Source organism: Pterocles gutturalis, unplaced genomic scaffold, assembly GCF_000699245.1.
Source record: "Pterocles gutturalis isolate BGI_N339 unplaced genomic scaffold, ASM69924v1 scaffold5194, whole genome shotgun sequence".
Classification (NCBI taxonomy): domain Eukaryota; kingdom Metazoa; phylum Chordata; class Aves; order Pterocliformes; family Pteroclidae; genus Pterocles; species Pterocles gutturalis.
In genome coordinates this window covers 1-12,845 of record NW_010135494.1, presented here as the reverse complement: position 1 = coordinate 12,845, position 12,845 = coordinate 1, and the positions used below count along the sequence as shown (strand labels likewise).

The 12,845-nt window shown below is 43.2% G+C and overlaps 1 protein-coding gene across 1 annotated transcript in view; it reads right to left on the bottom strand.

Annotated features, from left to right (window-relative positions):
- Window positions 1-12,435, bottom strand: part of ERGIC3 (ERGIC and golgi 3) — a gene marked incomplete at its 5' end in the record, with an annotated part of 27,386 nt that extends 14,951 nt beyond the window's left edge. Inside the window, 5 exons of the mRNA XM_010081896.1 lie at window positions 6,648-6,705; window positions 7,435-7,600; window positions 8,784-8,877; window positions 10,939-11,058; window positions 12,348-12,435. Of these exons, the coding sequence (XP_010080198.1) occupies window positions 6,648-6,705; window positions 7,435-7,600; window positions 8,784-8,877; window positions 10,939-11,058; window positions 12,348-12,435 (526 nt within the window). The remainder of the gene's footprint in view (window positions 1-6,647; window positions 6,706-7,434; window positions 7,601-8,783; window positions 8,878-10,938; window positions 11,059-12,347) is intronic.
- Window positions 12,436-12,845: the final 410 nt, after the last annotated feature.

Genomic DNA, 12,845 nt, shown 5'->3' with positions numbered 1-12,845 from the left:
CCGTAAGTATTGGGGGGACACCCTCCCTATCCTGCCTCAGCCCACGAGGTGTTTAACAATAGACTGTCTGATAGCATTGTAATCTACGACACAGCTGAAGCAGGAGATGGCTGCTACTGTACAGGCATGGACAGAAATGGCAGCAGTGCCTGAAGGACAAAACTCAGGAGGTTAAAAAGCTAGATCATTCAATCATTCCTCTTTGAGACAGGAAGAAAAGAGAGAAGGTGTGAACTGCTGCAAAGAAAACAGTTATGATATCCACAATCACAATCCAGGTGGTGCTGGATCCTGGATGTCCTTACAGAGGCACAAGTGAAAGAGATAACTTCACAAAAACCTGCAGCACACTGCATAAACTGAACATAAAATTTCAGTTTAGGATTCAAAGCCTGCGGAGCAGAAAACAGTGAACCAAGCCCAATCTCAGCTAGTAGCAAATGAATAAGCAGGGCTTTGAGGCTGTGCTGCTTGGAACTGAAGACCGTAAACATCAATCATGTTTGACTCTAGTTTTCCCTTGATGCAGGGACTACTAGCTTCAGTGCCAAAAAAGTCTACTTGGAAGTGCTTCAGTCCTCCGAATGACCTGGGGTTTCTTTAATGCAGCTGGACCACAGATGAGCTGAGGAATAAGACAAGACCATGTGCAGCTGGTATGACATTCAGGAGTTGGTGGCCTTTGTCAGGGACGAGACCCCTACCCATCCCCTCCTAGATGATCCATGTTTATGTCTCAGACAATGAGCAGCCACCAGGAGTGCTTGGGCAGAGCACTCAGACAAAACATTCCTAAAGAAGATATGCCACCATGTCTGGGAACATTAGCAAGTTGTTACATCTGTGAGGTGGGGCACAGGAGCTAAGGGCTGGAGTAATCTCCTGGGTGGAGAACCAGCTGCCCCTCCCCACGAAGCTAACCTGGATGCAGGGCTGTTGCACCCCCCAAAGGTCAACCCCAAAGGTGACCTGGATGCTGGGCCCCACCTCGGGGGGTGGTCCAAGACTGGATAGGACTGAACTGTATAAAAGGCGAGCTTGAACTGTACTCCCTGACGACTCATAAAGACTTCTGCCTGAAGAGAAGACACATGCTGGAATGAGGGATTGGTGATGTTCTCTGTGTGTCTCTGTCTCTTTAACTCTTTCTGCCCCTCTTTCTTACTTTTCAACTCTTTCCTACTGTCTTATAATTGATAAGTATGATTTGGTGCTTGCCTCGGAGAAGTCCATTGGTGATGGTTTTGCAGCTGCTGAGGTCAATAAACTTGTGTTGTATTGTTTCCTCGAGTCATTGTCTGACTCCACCTAGCCGGTGCTGCTTTTTGGGGAATCACAAAAAACCTCTCTTGACCATCCACTGGAGTGGGGAGAGACAGTTTTCTCTGACACTGAAGATGAAGCATCATAGTGCAGGCTTAAAGTGACCAGTTTTCAATGCTTTCAATAACTTGGGATGAAAATTAGCATCACTGCTTGCTTCAAAAGCAAACTGCCAAAGTTTCAGCTGGGATTCTCCAGGAACCCAGCATGTGAAGGACAGACAAAGCACCTGTTCCAGAAGCACAAGCAGTATATTTACACACTCACTAAAAGGCAACTAACCATCATAGATGGCATAAAGGCATAAGATCAGTTGTGTGAATTCTGCTAGAGAGAACAATTTTGATGGCCTGACATGAGGAATGAAGAGTAACACACGCACTAAAACATCTAGTAATGATGAAAATCAAGATAAAACATGAACAAAGTCTATACTGCAGAAATACCTCTAGTAATAAAGTGCTCAGCCTCCAACAGTCAGCTGAGAAGAACACAGCACATCTTTACTCATGAAGCAGCCGAGAGGGAAAGCACAGTAGAAGTCTGTCTTTTATAGACAGAATAGGCGTCAAACTTTACCAATTCTTGAGTCTTCCAGTTAGGTATACTAGAAATATGAATACGGATGGATAAAAATTGCATTAACCCAGCAGAGCCAGACCTTTTCTTCAGTTATCTAAAGACAGAAAAACACCATCCCTCAATTTCCAGATCACGTTTCCTTCCAGGCCTGGGGATTATGAGAAGCCAAAAGGAATGCAAAATTTTATTTCATGGCTGTGCAGAACAACTTATAAATATGGAGCCAACATCAAAAGAACATGAGACCAAAGGTTACACACAAGCATAGAAAAACATCCACACAAACAACAGTAAGTGAAGCAAAATCATCTAATCGGGATTTAGCAGGCAGAAACAAAACAAAATCAAACCGACAAAATAACTTTTTTCTTACAAGTGTGCAAACTTTTTTTCTTTACACTGTTTGTTTTTTATCATTTCTAGTGTTTCTTGTTCCTTCAGACACATGAATATTGTATAAAGACAGGGAGGAGAACTCGTGTTGAAACAAGGGAAATGTCCAACACTTACGTTGCAAAAAAAAAAAATGATTAGGAAACCACCAGAGGTCCTTTGAGCATAAAGATTACCACAGTATAAGGTTATTTAAGAAATAATTCTGGCATCACATAAGATTTGGATAATGCATTTTTCTGAGAAAATTTGAGATGTAAGGGGCTTCATTTTTAAAGAAAGCTCCTTGGTTGTTGGTTGGTGCCATGAAAACATTGCCCAGGAAAAGGCTCAGGAAATTTTGAATGCCAAGCACAAGTGAAATGTGGTTTGAATCTATTTCAGCAGGTGTTACCCTATGATGAGATAATGAACTTGCATCTCTTCAGAGCATGAGATTCAGAGGCTACCCATTTCAAAACTTTGGTTCCTGTTAGGCAATATACATGCGTGCATGAAAACACATGCATATCATATTGTCAATAAATGCCTCAGAATTGCCAAATGTGACTGCAGCTAATAAAACCTGACATTCAGTGACTCTTAAGAAGGGTGGCTTTCATGAGGCTCACTCACATAGTACTTAAAAATGAAAAAAACTGGAGAGTAATTGCTGATAATTTGATTTTGGCTACTCATTAGCATCCTCCTGATTAGGAAAGCAACTGAACTTAGGCTGCCATATTTAGCTAATGTTAGCAAACTTGAATGTAATTAAATATTTTTTCCTAGTCTAAACAGGACCTCTGATCTTCTCTGTCATAATGTAAAGACTTCTGCCAAGCCAAAGACAAAGAATCAAGGTTCATGGATGTGAGAAACAGGATGAACTTCTCTGGGCAAGGCCGCTCCCTGCCTTTTCCTTACATTCTTCTCACATTCAGCTGGTGCTGTCAAACCTCACCTTATATTGAGCTTTAGAATCTATAAAGCATTACTTCAGGAAAATTATTTCAGGGGACAAAATATGAGTATGCGAAAACAAAAACACAGGCAAGGAGAGAGAACTGTGTACAGAAAAGGAAGCCCAAACAAGAAATTAATCTCTGAAAAATAAGACTTCTTCTGGGACACATCTCTCCTAGGGCATCTACTCAAACAAAACAGAGGACATAAAGATTGAACTACACACAACTAAAGATAATGTAACTAAGAAGAAATAAAATTGCACCTTACACAGAGCTGGTTCTGGTTCACGTGTGTGTCAGCCCCATGTCTCTTCTTCCTTCCTATTCTACTTTCTGAAAAAGCGATTTCAACTTGCTTCTACCCAGGCGAGAAGTTATAATTTTGAAGATGTTAACAACAAGCACAAGAACAACAAGTTCAGAAGCCCAGATCACGATGACATTTATGGTCAGATTTACAAAGTGCTTCTGAATAGGAGCCTTTGCCCTGTCACAAAAGACACCTGTGCAGATTCCCTGTCTGGAGATCTATTAAACACCGTGGCCCTCAAGAGAAGGAGAGAGTAACAGTGCAAGAAACCGAAAGCTGGTGTGCTAGCTTCAGTATTTGAATAGCACCAAAAAAATAAAAGTATGGACTCGCATCTAACGATGAGCTGTACAAATGTGAGGCAAGTAGAGTGGTGCATTGGAACAAACTTTCCACAGTGCCGACATTCTTGTTCACCTCCCTTATTCTCTACTGATGCAAAACAGTAGGGAATAGAAGGCAAGAGCAAAAATCCTGGCAGTTATCACAGTTTTGTGCTAAACAGGTCTATCAAAATCCCACCTGGAGTACTGAGTTCAGCTGTGGGGCCCTCAGCATAAAAAAGACCTGGACCTGTTGAAGTGAGTCCAGAGGAGAGCCATGAAATTGGTCAGAGGGCTGGAGCACCTCCCCTATGAGGACAGGCTGAGAGAGTTGGGGTTGTTCAGCCTGGAGAAGAAAAGGCTCTGGGGAGACCTTACAGCAGCCCACCAGTACCTGAAGGGTGCTACAGGAGAGATGGGGAAACACTCTTTATCAGGGGGTGTAGTGAGAGGATGAGGGGTAATGGTTATAAGCTGAAAGAGGGCAGATTTAGACTAGATATTAGGAACAAAATTTTCACTGTGAGGGTGGTGAGGCAGTGGCCCAGGTTGCCCAGAGAAGCTGTGGATGCCCCATCCCTGGAGGGGTTCAAGGCCAGGCTGGATGAGGCTTTGGGCAACCTGGGCTAGTGGGAGGTGTTCCTGCCCATGGCAGGGGGGGGAACTGATGATCTTTAAGGTCCTTTCCAACCCAAACCATTCTATGATTCTATTATTTTGACTGGATTGTCAATGTGGTATATGATAACATTTGGAATATTCAGACTTAGACATTCAACTCCATCCTGCGTGACGTTAAGTGTATTAGCAGGACTTTGCATTAATGTAGACCTTAAAGGCATAAAAAAATCACACCGCTTGTAAATTCTTATGTGGAATTAAGATCCAAACATTTCCAGGGGAGCTCTGAAAATGTGTCACAGAGCTCTGTCCTCTAACTGATACTAGTCAACCTCTTTATCTGTAAATAAAGGGGGAAAAAACCTTCCTTCGTTCTGTAAACTTAAAAAAAAAAAGGATTATGAAGAAAGGTTATACTGAGGGAGAAAACAGTCTCAGCTTCACATACAAGAAAGACCAGGCTCTGAGCCATCCATTTCCCTTGGGGGTCAGGGAAAGCTCTTTGGTTGTTGGTTGGTGCCATGAAAACAATGGCCATGAAGAGGCTCGGGAAAAAAGGGAAATCACACGTTACAAATAACTAGGAAAGCAAGAGCTACTGATGTCATCTATCTTGACTACTGTAAGGCCTTTGATATGATCTCCTACAACACCCTTCTCTCTAAATCGGTGAGATATGAATTTGATGGGTGGACTATTTGTTGGATAAGGAATTGGTTGGATGGTTGCATCCAGAGAGCAGTGGTCATCAGCTCAATGTCCAGATGGAGATCACTGACAAGTGGTGCCCCTCAGGGGACTGTACTGGGACCAGTGCTGCAGATGACACCAAGCTGTGTGGTGTGGTTGACACACCTGAGGGACAGGATGCCATCCAGAGGGACCTGGACAGGTTGGAGAGGTGGGCCCATGTGAACCTCATGAGGTTCAACAAGGCCAAGTACAAGATCCTGCACCTGGGCTGCACAATCCCTGGTATCAATACTGGCCTGGGGATGAAGGTATTGAGAGCAGCCCTGATAAGGACTTGCAGTGGATGAAAAGCTGGACATGAGCTGGCAATGTGTGCTTGCAGCCCAGAAAGCCAACTGTATCCTGGGCTGCATCAAAAGAAGCACGGCCAGCAGGTCGAGGGAGGGAATTCTCCTCCTCTACTCCGCCCTCATGAGACGCCCCCCTGCAGTGCTGCATCCATCTCTGGGGTCCTCAGCATAGGACAGACACAGAGCTGTTGGAGCAGGTCCAGAGGAGGCCACGAAAATCATCAGAGAGATGGAACACCTCCCCTCTGAGGACAGGCTGAGACAGCTGGGCTTGTTCAGCCTGGAGAAGAGAAGGCTCCAAGGAGACCTACTTGCAGCCTTTCAATACTTAAAGGGGCCTTACAAGAAAGATGGGGACAGGCTTTTTAACAGGAACTGTAGTGATAGGACAAGGGGTAATGGTTTTCAGCTAAATGAAAGTAGATTTATACTAGATATATGGAATAAATTTTTTTTTGATGAGGGTGGAGAAACACTGGTACAGGTTGCCCAGAGAGGTGGTAGATGCCCCATCCCTGTAAACATTCAAGGCCAGGCTGAACAGTGCTCTGAGCAACCTGATCTAGTTGAAGATGTCCCTGCACATTGCAGGTGGGGGTTGGTCCCTTTCAACTGAAACCATTCTATGATTCTATACACTACCACTATTATTCTGGCCACTGTGTGTATTTATATACTTGAGGAAGTCCTTTACAACTTAAATTTTACTCTGAAAGTTCTGAATTGCTTTGAAATTCTCCTGAGGTATTCTCCAAAATATCCCTTCCAGAGATACCGATACTCAGTTTGGTCAAGTCCTGGACTGAACACCTTACTTGAGGTTGGTTTAGAGCAGACAGCAAAGTTTTATGGCACAAGTGAGACTGAGAGACTGCCCGGAAACATTCTCCTCCAAGTTCTTCCACACCCATGTGGCAGCACCTCCAGAAATCTCTTTTCTATTTGCTCATGATTGTTCTAAACCTCTGTAACAAAACGTCAACATCCTACCCACTGAAGCAGTGCTGTTGTCATAATGGATAGCCATGCAAAGATATTCAAAGAAAACAGTCAGATACACTTGGAAGCTAAAGGCCACAATAAGCAGGAAACAAAAATACTTTACCATGTACATGAGACTGTTGGAAACTTTTTCCTGGTGCAAAGTGGAAATTTCCAGCTACCTGCAAGAGACAGTAATTTTTCGTTAAAAGATCTGAATCTATATAAATAAAGCAGTCATACTGGTGCTTGGATTTTTAAGTTTTTGTTTAAACAAGACAGATGCCAAGCAACTCATTTTTATAGGTGACAATATCAGCAGACATTGGCCTAAAAGAAACATGAATTTCCCCACTTCCTCGCAGACAGTCACATGGAAAGCCATAATTACATACTGATGTTGATAATAACTGTTCTATGCAGATTGTTTTAGCGGACCTAAAAATGGGAAGAAGGAATTAAGTCTATTGGGAGGAGTCTATTGACTGCTGCTCCAGGAAAAACAAAAACATATTACAGAAAAGGAGTGGAGAAAGCAACTGAGATGGAGAGCATGCAGGGTAACAAAACCCTTAATACAATAAACAACAGTAATCCATGAAAATAAGCAGCATGCAAAAATAAAGCACTAAACTTACCAAAAAAAGAAAACCCAACCCCCCCCAAAAGACCCCAAAGACCCCATCCGGCATGTTTCCAAACAGCCTGCACAGCAAAACACAGAACCATTCCTTTCCACTGCTGTTTCTGACTCTCCTACTGGAGTCCCTTACAGGCACAAGTACCTTGCTGAGCCCAGGGATTCTTATATTACAGTGCTGTGAACACCTGAAGCTGGAAAAGGAGAGGGGTTCTGCCTTTCACAGACCTCACCATCACGCCACAGGTTCACAGCAAAACCCATCTCTCACCTTGTTGACCTCTAGGAAACCATACACTTGGCAGCCCTCGTTCTTCTGCTCTTGCATTTTCTGGCTAAACCCTTCCCTCTTGCACTGCTCTATGCTATCCGGGTTCTTGAAGGCCCAGCCTCGCCGCCTGTATGCTTCTCTGACATCGTCACAAGTGTTACAACACCTGCAAAAGCACAAGCACCATCTTACCATCTTTATTGCTAGAAAGAGATGCTCCAGCTCAGAACTTGAATCCTTGGTGGATTCTTCTTCAACAAAGCAACAAAGCAAACATCAGCGACTGGATCTTGAAAGGCAGCCTAGTGCTCACGAAAGAGCTCGAGCTTCTCAATGTACTTTTTAATTATATATTGGCAGGAGGATGCAAACTGTTTGCATGCAGTTCTCAAATCTGAAAAGGGCTTTGCCTGTCCATTTAGACAGTCTCATCACTCCCCGGCAAAGAAATTTGCTACAAAACCAACATCAGTGTCCCACAGTTCTGAGCAGTTGGAACTTCTCTGTGTGAACAAAGCATCTGCCTGTTTCTGCTTCTCCTCTCCTCCCTTTTTAGGCCAAGACTATAAAAATGTGAGAAAGGGTTAATGGTAAACTTGCTTCATTACTTTTCTACCTCTTGATAACATCTTGGTCACCAGAAAAAACAGTTTTCTTTTTTGGTTCCATGTTTTGCTGGGCCAAAGAAAAAGTTGAAGTCCGGAAGCACAAATCTCTCAAGGCAGAAACATCTCTGGGGAAGGACCCAATTGGACAGATGGGACAGACCAGGTTACTTCAGAGACAATAATAGCGAAGGATAGTCCAGCACCTATGGACTATCGCAGGTCCATCCTTACAGGAATTTGCAGGTAGGCCAAAGGAAAAACATCAAACGACACCCGTTGTTTGTATGAGTGATGACTGTCTGATCTTTGCTGCCGTAAGGATGCAAAGCCTGCAGCAGAAGTCAGAAGGCAAGGCCATAACCAGGTTTTATTCCAAGACAGCTCAGGTAACAGTGAAATAATTTACACAGGTCCCCTCCAGACACCAAATAACCCCAGAAAAGATTACAGTTACAGTTGCTGAGATTCAATCTTGGTGCTACTGCAAAGGTAGTGCAATTTGCACTGCCCTTAAACAGCCGTGCAGACAATCTAGACAACCTAACTTTGCACATTCTTAACAATCATGAGTGCAGCTTCCAAAGGCATACCAAAACCACAACAGTTTTCATCATTCTCTGAACACGTGCCCAGGAGGATTTTATTGCACAGACCTTCACAGACATTTGGGAAAAAAGGGTGCATACACCATAACTGTATTAATTTAAGTACTAAGAAGATAGGAAAAAGTGTAAAGGTTACCGAATGTCCTCTGATTCTGCCCCATAACAGCTCTCACAGCGATCGGCATCCAGAGAATTTGGATCAAACACTTTTTCTTCTTCTCTCCCTAGCTCTAAGACAAGAGAGGATTCAAAGTGATGAGGCATGTCTGGAAATGCTATCTTGTACTCTTGTTCTGTCCTACACACAATAACTGTTCTACACGTGAACGCAATGATTTTGTGCCAGAAGCTGTGCATCCTGCACCCAAAGCCCACCTGAAATGGTATGCACAGAGCCTCTTGGGGTGTGAAGTAAGACCAAGAATCACAGTGGCATTTGTCATCTCATATGACACCCTCCATAGAAAGAACTGTCTACCTGTAAGCCTTGCCGGAGTACTGATCAGATGTTACTTGCATAAACACTTTGTTAAGACATTGTCTGAAGTAGACCCAATCAGTAAATCGAGACTGATAAAGGACCTGTTACACAAACAAATTTTTAAATAGCAGTAAACCACAGTCAACAGTGCATAACACATAATCCCGTCCCAAGACATGTAGGGAACATGGTTATATATTGCTGTGAAACCAGATGAGAGTGGGAGTCTCCAGAGTGGAAAATTGATGCCCAGCCCTCCAGGATGACAATGCTGACAAGGCACACACATTAACCACTGCTCCCTAGAAATCTCCAAAGAATTTCTACCTTTTTCATGACTTAACAATTCTACCAATGTCTGTGCCATGTGTGCCACAGTATGGCTGGGGCACAACTTCATGGAGCTTTATGTTCTTATGTGCAGAAGGCTGAAGAGGAACTTGTAACCAGAGATGAGAGCTGGCAACAGCTGAAACCTGCCAAAGGGCAGGAGATGCCTACAGAAAACTCAAACAGGACTTCTGTTTTGTCAAGAACCAAAACAAATCTCAAAGGTCTACAAATTTCAGAGTTAGGAATAAGTGAGCCAAGGAGTTTTGTATCTAAAATTTTCAAAACCATTGGCTCTTATAACAAGAGGCTGCCTTAAAATTGGGCTGTTTCAACTCACAAATACTGAAGGACAGAAGCAAGTCTCTTGGGTTACAAAAGCCCTCTAAGGCCCACTATCTAGGCACTGCTGCACTACCCTCTATAAGCCTTGAAAAGGGGGCTCCTTTGATAACTAATGTTAGGGAAGGTGATAAGGTACATAGTCAGCCACTGCTGAGGGGATAAAACATTATGAGGGCCTTGTTTGTTGAGATTGGGAGGTATAACAGGTGGATGGAAGCAAGTATTAAAGATGTCTGCATTTCCTATTAGCCACAGAAAAAAATAAATTTTAATTAGAAAGTATGAACTATGCACGAAAATCAATCATTAACCTTATTTCTTCAATAAAATAGTTTATGCTAGTTATGATCAAGCAAATAAAAACCTTTAGGAAAATATAACCATCATTAAACTACTGTGTGAGTCTTTCTAAGGCTTACAACATTCAAAGTAGGTGAAGGTGCACTTAAAAATTCACTGCTTAAAAAGTGGTATGGCTTTTATGCTTGTAATTACACTAAAAGATAGCATAAGGAACACAGGTTAATAATTGCTAGGCTTTGTCCAAACCATGATTCCCACCATTTGAACAAGAACACCTGTACAATATATGGAGTAATTCAAAATACAGCAACCAGTAACAGCTTTTTAAATGTAATCAGTAGCTGCCTGTTAAGTTGTCTCACAGACAGCATCCAGAAACACACACAAAGTAAATGCAGTATGGTGCAAGTTTAGGCTCAAGGCTCGAGTCTACTGGAGCCTTCCCTGGAGAGAGGCTCTTTCCTCTAACCAGGTCATCGCATTTGTCAGCCCACTGTGATCTAAAGAGACAACCAAAGCCAAGTTTTGTCAGAACAGCTGCTTGGTTTCTAGTTGTAAAAGACCATTAACTCATCAGCTTTATTTCCAAAAATGCATCCATGAGCCCTTGTCCTAATTTCAGAGGGACTGGGCAAAGATTTGCCCGGCAAAAGTAGCGAGTATAACAGGAGTTTGTCTGATCTGACAGTTTCACAGATTTGGGTGCTATAACCTCTTCAAGAGTTTATGGTGTTTAAATGCTTTTCAGCTGTCACTTGTTCCTGTGAAAGTCAAAACTGGCATACACTGCTAGGAAGACTACAAGAGCATCCATCCAAGAAAGACATCTCACCATGTCTCTCGGCCTCTGGAGTCACACGATTGCCAGCTTTATCCAAGCGTTGCTTGAACAGATTGTGCTCTACATCCAGCTGCTGTTCTCCTGCTACGTCCATGGCATCAATACTCAAATCTGAAAGCCATGAGCAAGGAAAGTGGTCTACAAATGCATATTTGTTATGGCCTGTGGCAGGCTGAGGAAGCATTCAAGCAAGGAAAATAGAGAATCTTTCAGCCAGGGGGGTAAGAATTTACCACACTGTAAGAGTATGTATGGTTGGGGTCAAGTGATGTCTAGGGAACAAGACACACACTGCAACACCCTCAATGATCCTTCCAAACATGGGGTTTTGGTTTGGTGCATAAGGATGACTGTTTCCACCTGACACATAAATCATTACCCTGAAAGGTAATGCACCTAAGGCAAAAAAACAAAACCAAACCCCTCAAAGACCATAACCATTTTCACAAACACCACTTCAGGAGTTAAACTGAAAATTGGTTGAAAGCTGCTTCCTACCTCTACCGCCTCACCCTTCAACATCAGCACATTTCCTTGTGATCCCTTTTCACAAAGAAGATTGAGAAGGTCTGTGGTCTTGGCCTGGTATCAATGCACTTGCTGGCTACACGCTCTCTTATAAGACCGACAGCTTCTCTGCACAAAACAGCAGAGGATTCCAGTCTCTCTGGCCTTCCCACGCCCTTTGAAATGTGAGGAAGGCAAAGACCAATAATATCTTGGGTGGTCAGAAGGAAGTCAGACTCCTCACATTTAGAGCCCATGCATTACCCAAAAGGAATTACTACAGCAGAACAAGAGGCAGGGAAGATAAGCAGACAGTTGGATAACGTGTGTAGCAGTAACACCCTGTAAGACACGCAAAAGTTTCTGTCACTTCATCATGCAACTTTGTTTTGAATTTAGTTAAAAGGTAATTAGATTATTAGCGCTCATTCTGAAAAATTTTGGAAAAACGTTATCATGTGGCATCAGCACTACAGTCAGAATATAACAACAAAAATAATGGAAAAGTTGTGCCTCGTCAAGTAACTTCCAAAGGAGAATCTAAAGTTTTTCAGCAATAATATAGTCAAATCTTGAGTCCCAAGTGAACTCTGTGCCAGCTCTTTCAGTATTACTGAGCTCACTGACAAAGTACAACACCATATAGAAATGCAAGTGGGCTTATACCTTATCCTCATTTATAAACTAGAAAATTAATACTGCCTAACTGGAAGCACTGGCTTAAGCACCTTTTGGGCCTGGCCGGAATCACTGTGTAATCACAAGAGATCACCAACTCCTCCCTATCTGTGGCCCAAGCAGCAGTGCAGCACTTGGAAGCACCAGGCTCATCGAGCCTCTTGGGCCCTTGGCAAGTAGGAAAATTATCCCAAATATTCAGAAGTCTAACTCACAAGCACAGGGCATATGTGGAAAAACAACATCTAGATTGATCTTCAGTTTATCTCCCCTTGATTTGTCAACGTACAATTCCGGATGAACCTAGGAACAGAGGAAAAAACAAGGAGTCCTATTTCACTTGCAAGCAAATCAAAGAGATTCTTTCCCCCACTGCTCTGGCTCAGGAGCCGAATTTTAAGACACGGGATTTGCAAGACACCTGAGCTGCTGCCTCCCACGCCTCCCATGGTAGCTAAGCTACACTGACACATGTAATACTTTAAAAAAGGCAATAATTTGTGAATCTGAGAATTTGGGGTGGGGATGAGACTTCCCACGCTTGTCTTCTTTTCTTTGCATTGCCCATTTCTATGTATAAGAGGCTCTGAGGCGCTCTCCCGGGACAGCCTCCCACAAGGCCAAAAGCCAGCCTTGGCGCCGAGCTGCTCTTGGGGGAGTGCAGCCCGCTCCCACCGTCAGGGCGACCAGCTGGGGGAAAAAAAGAGCCCAAA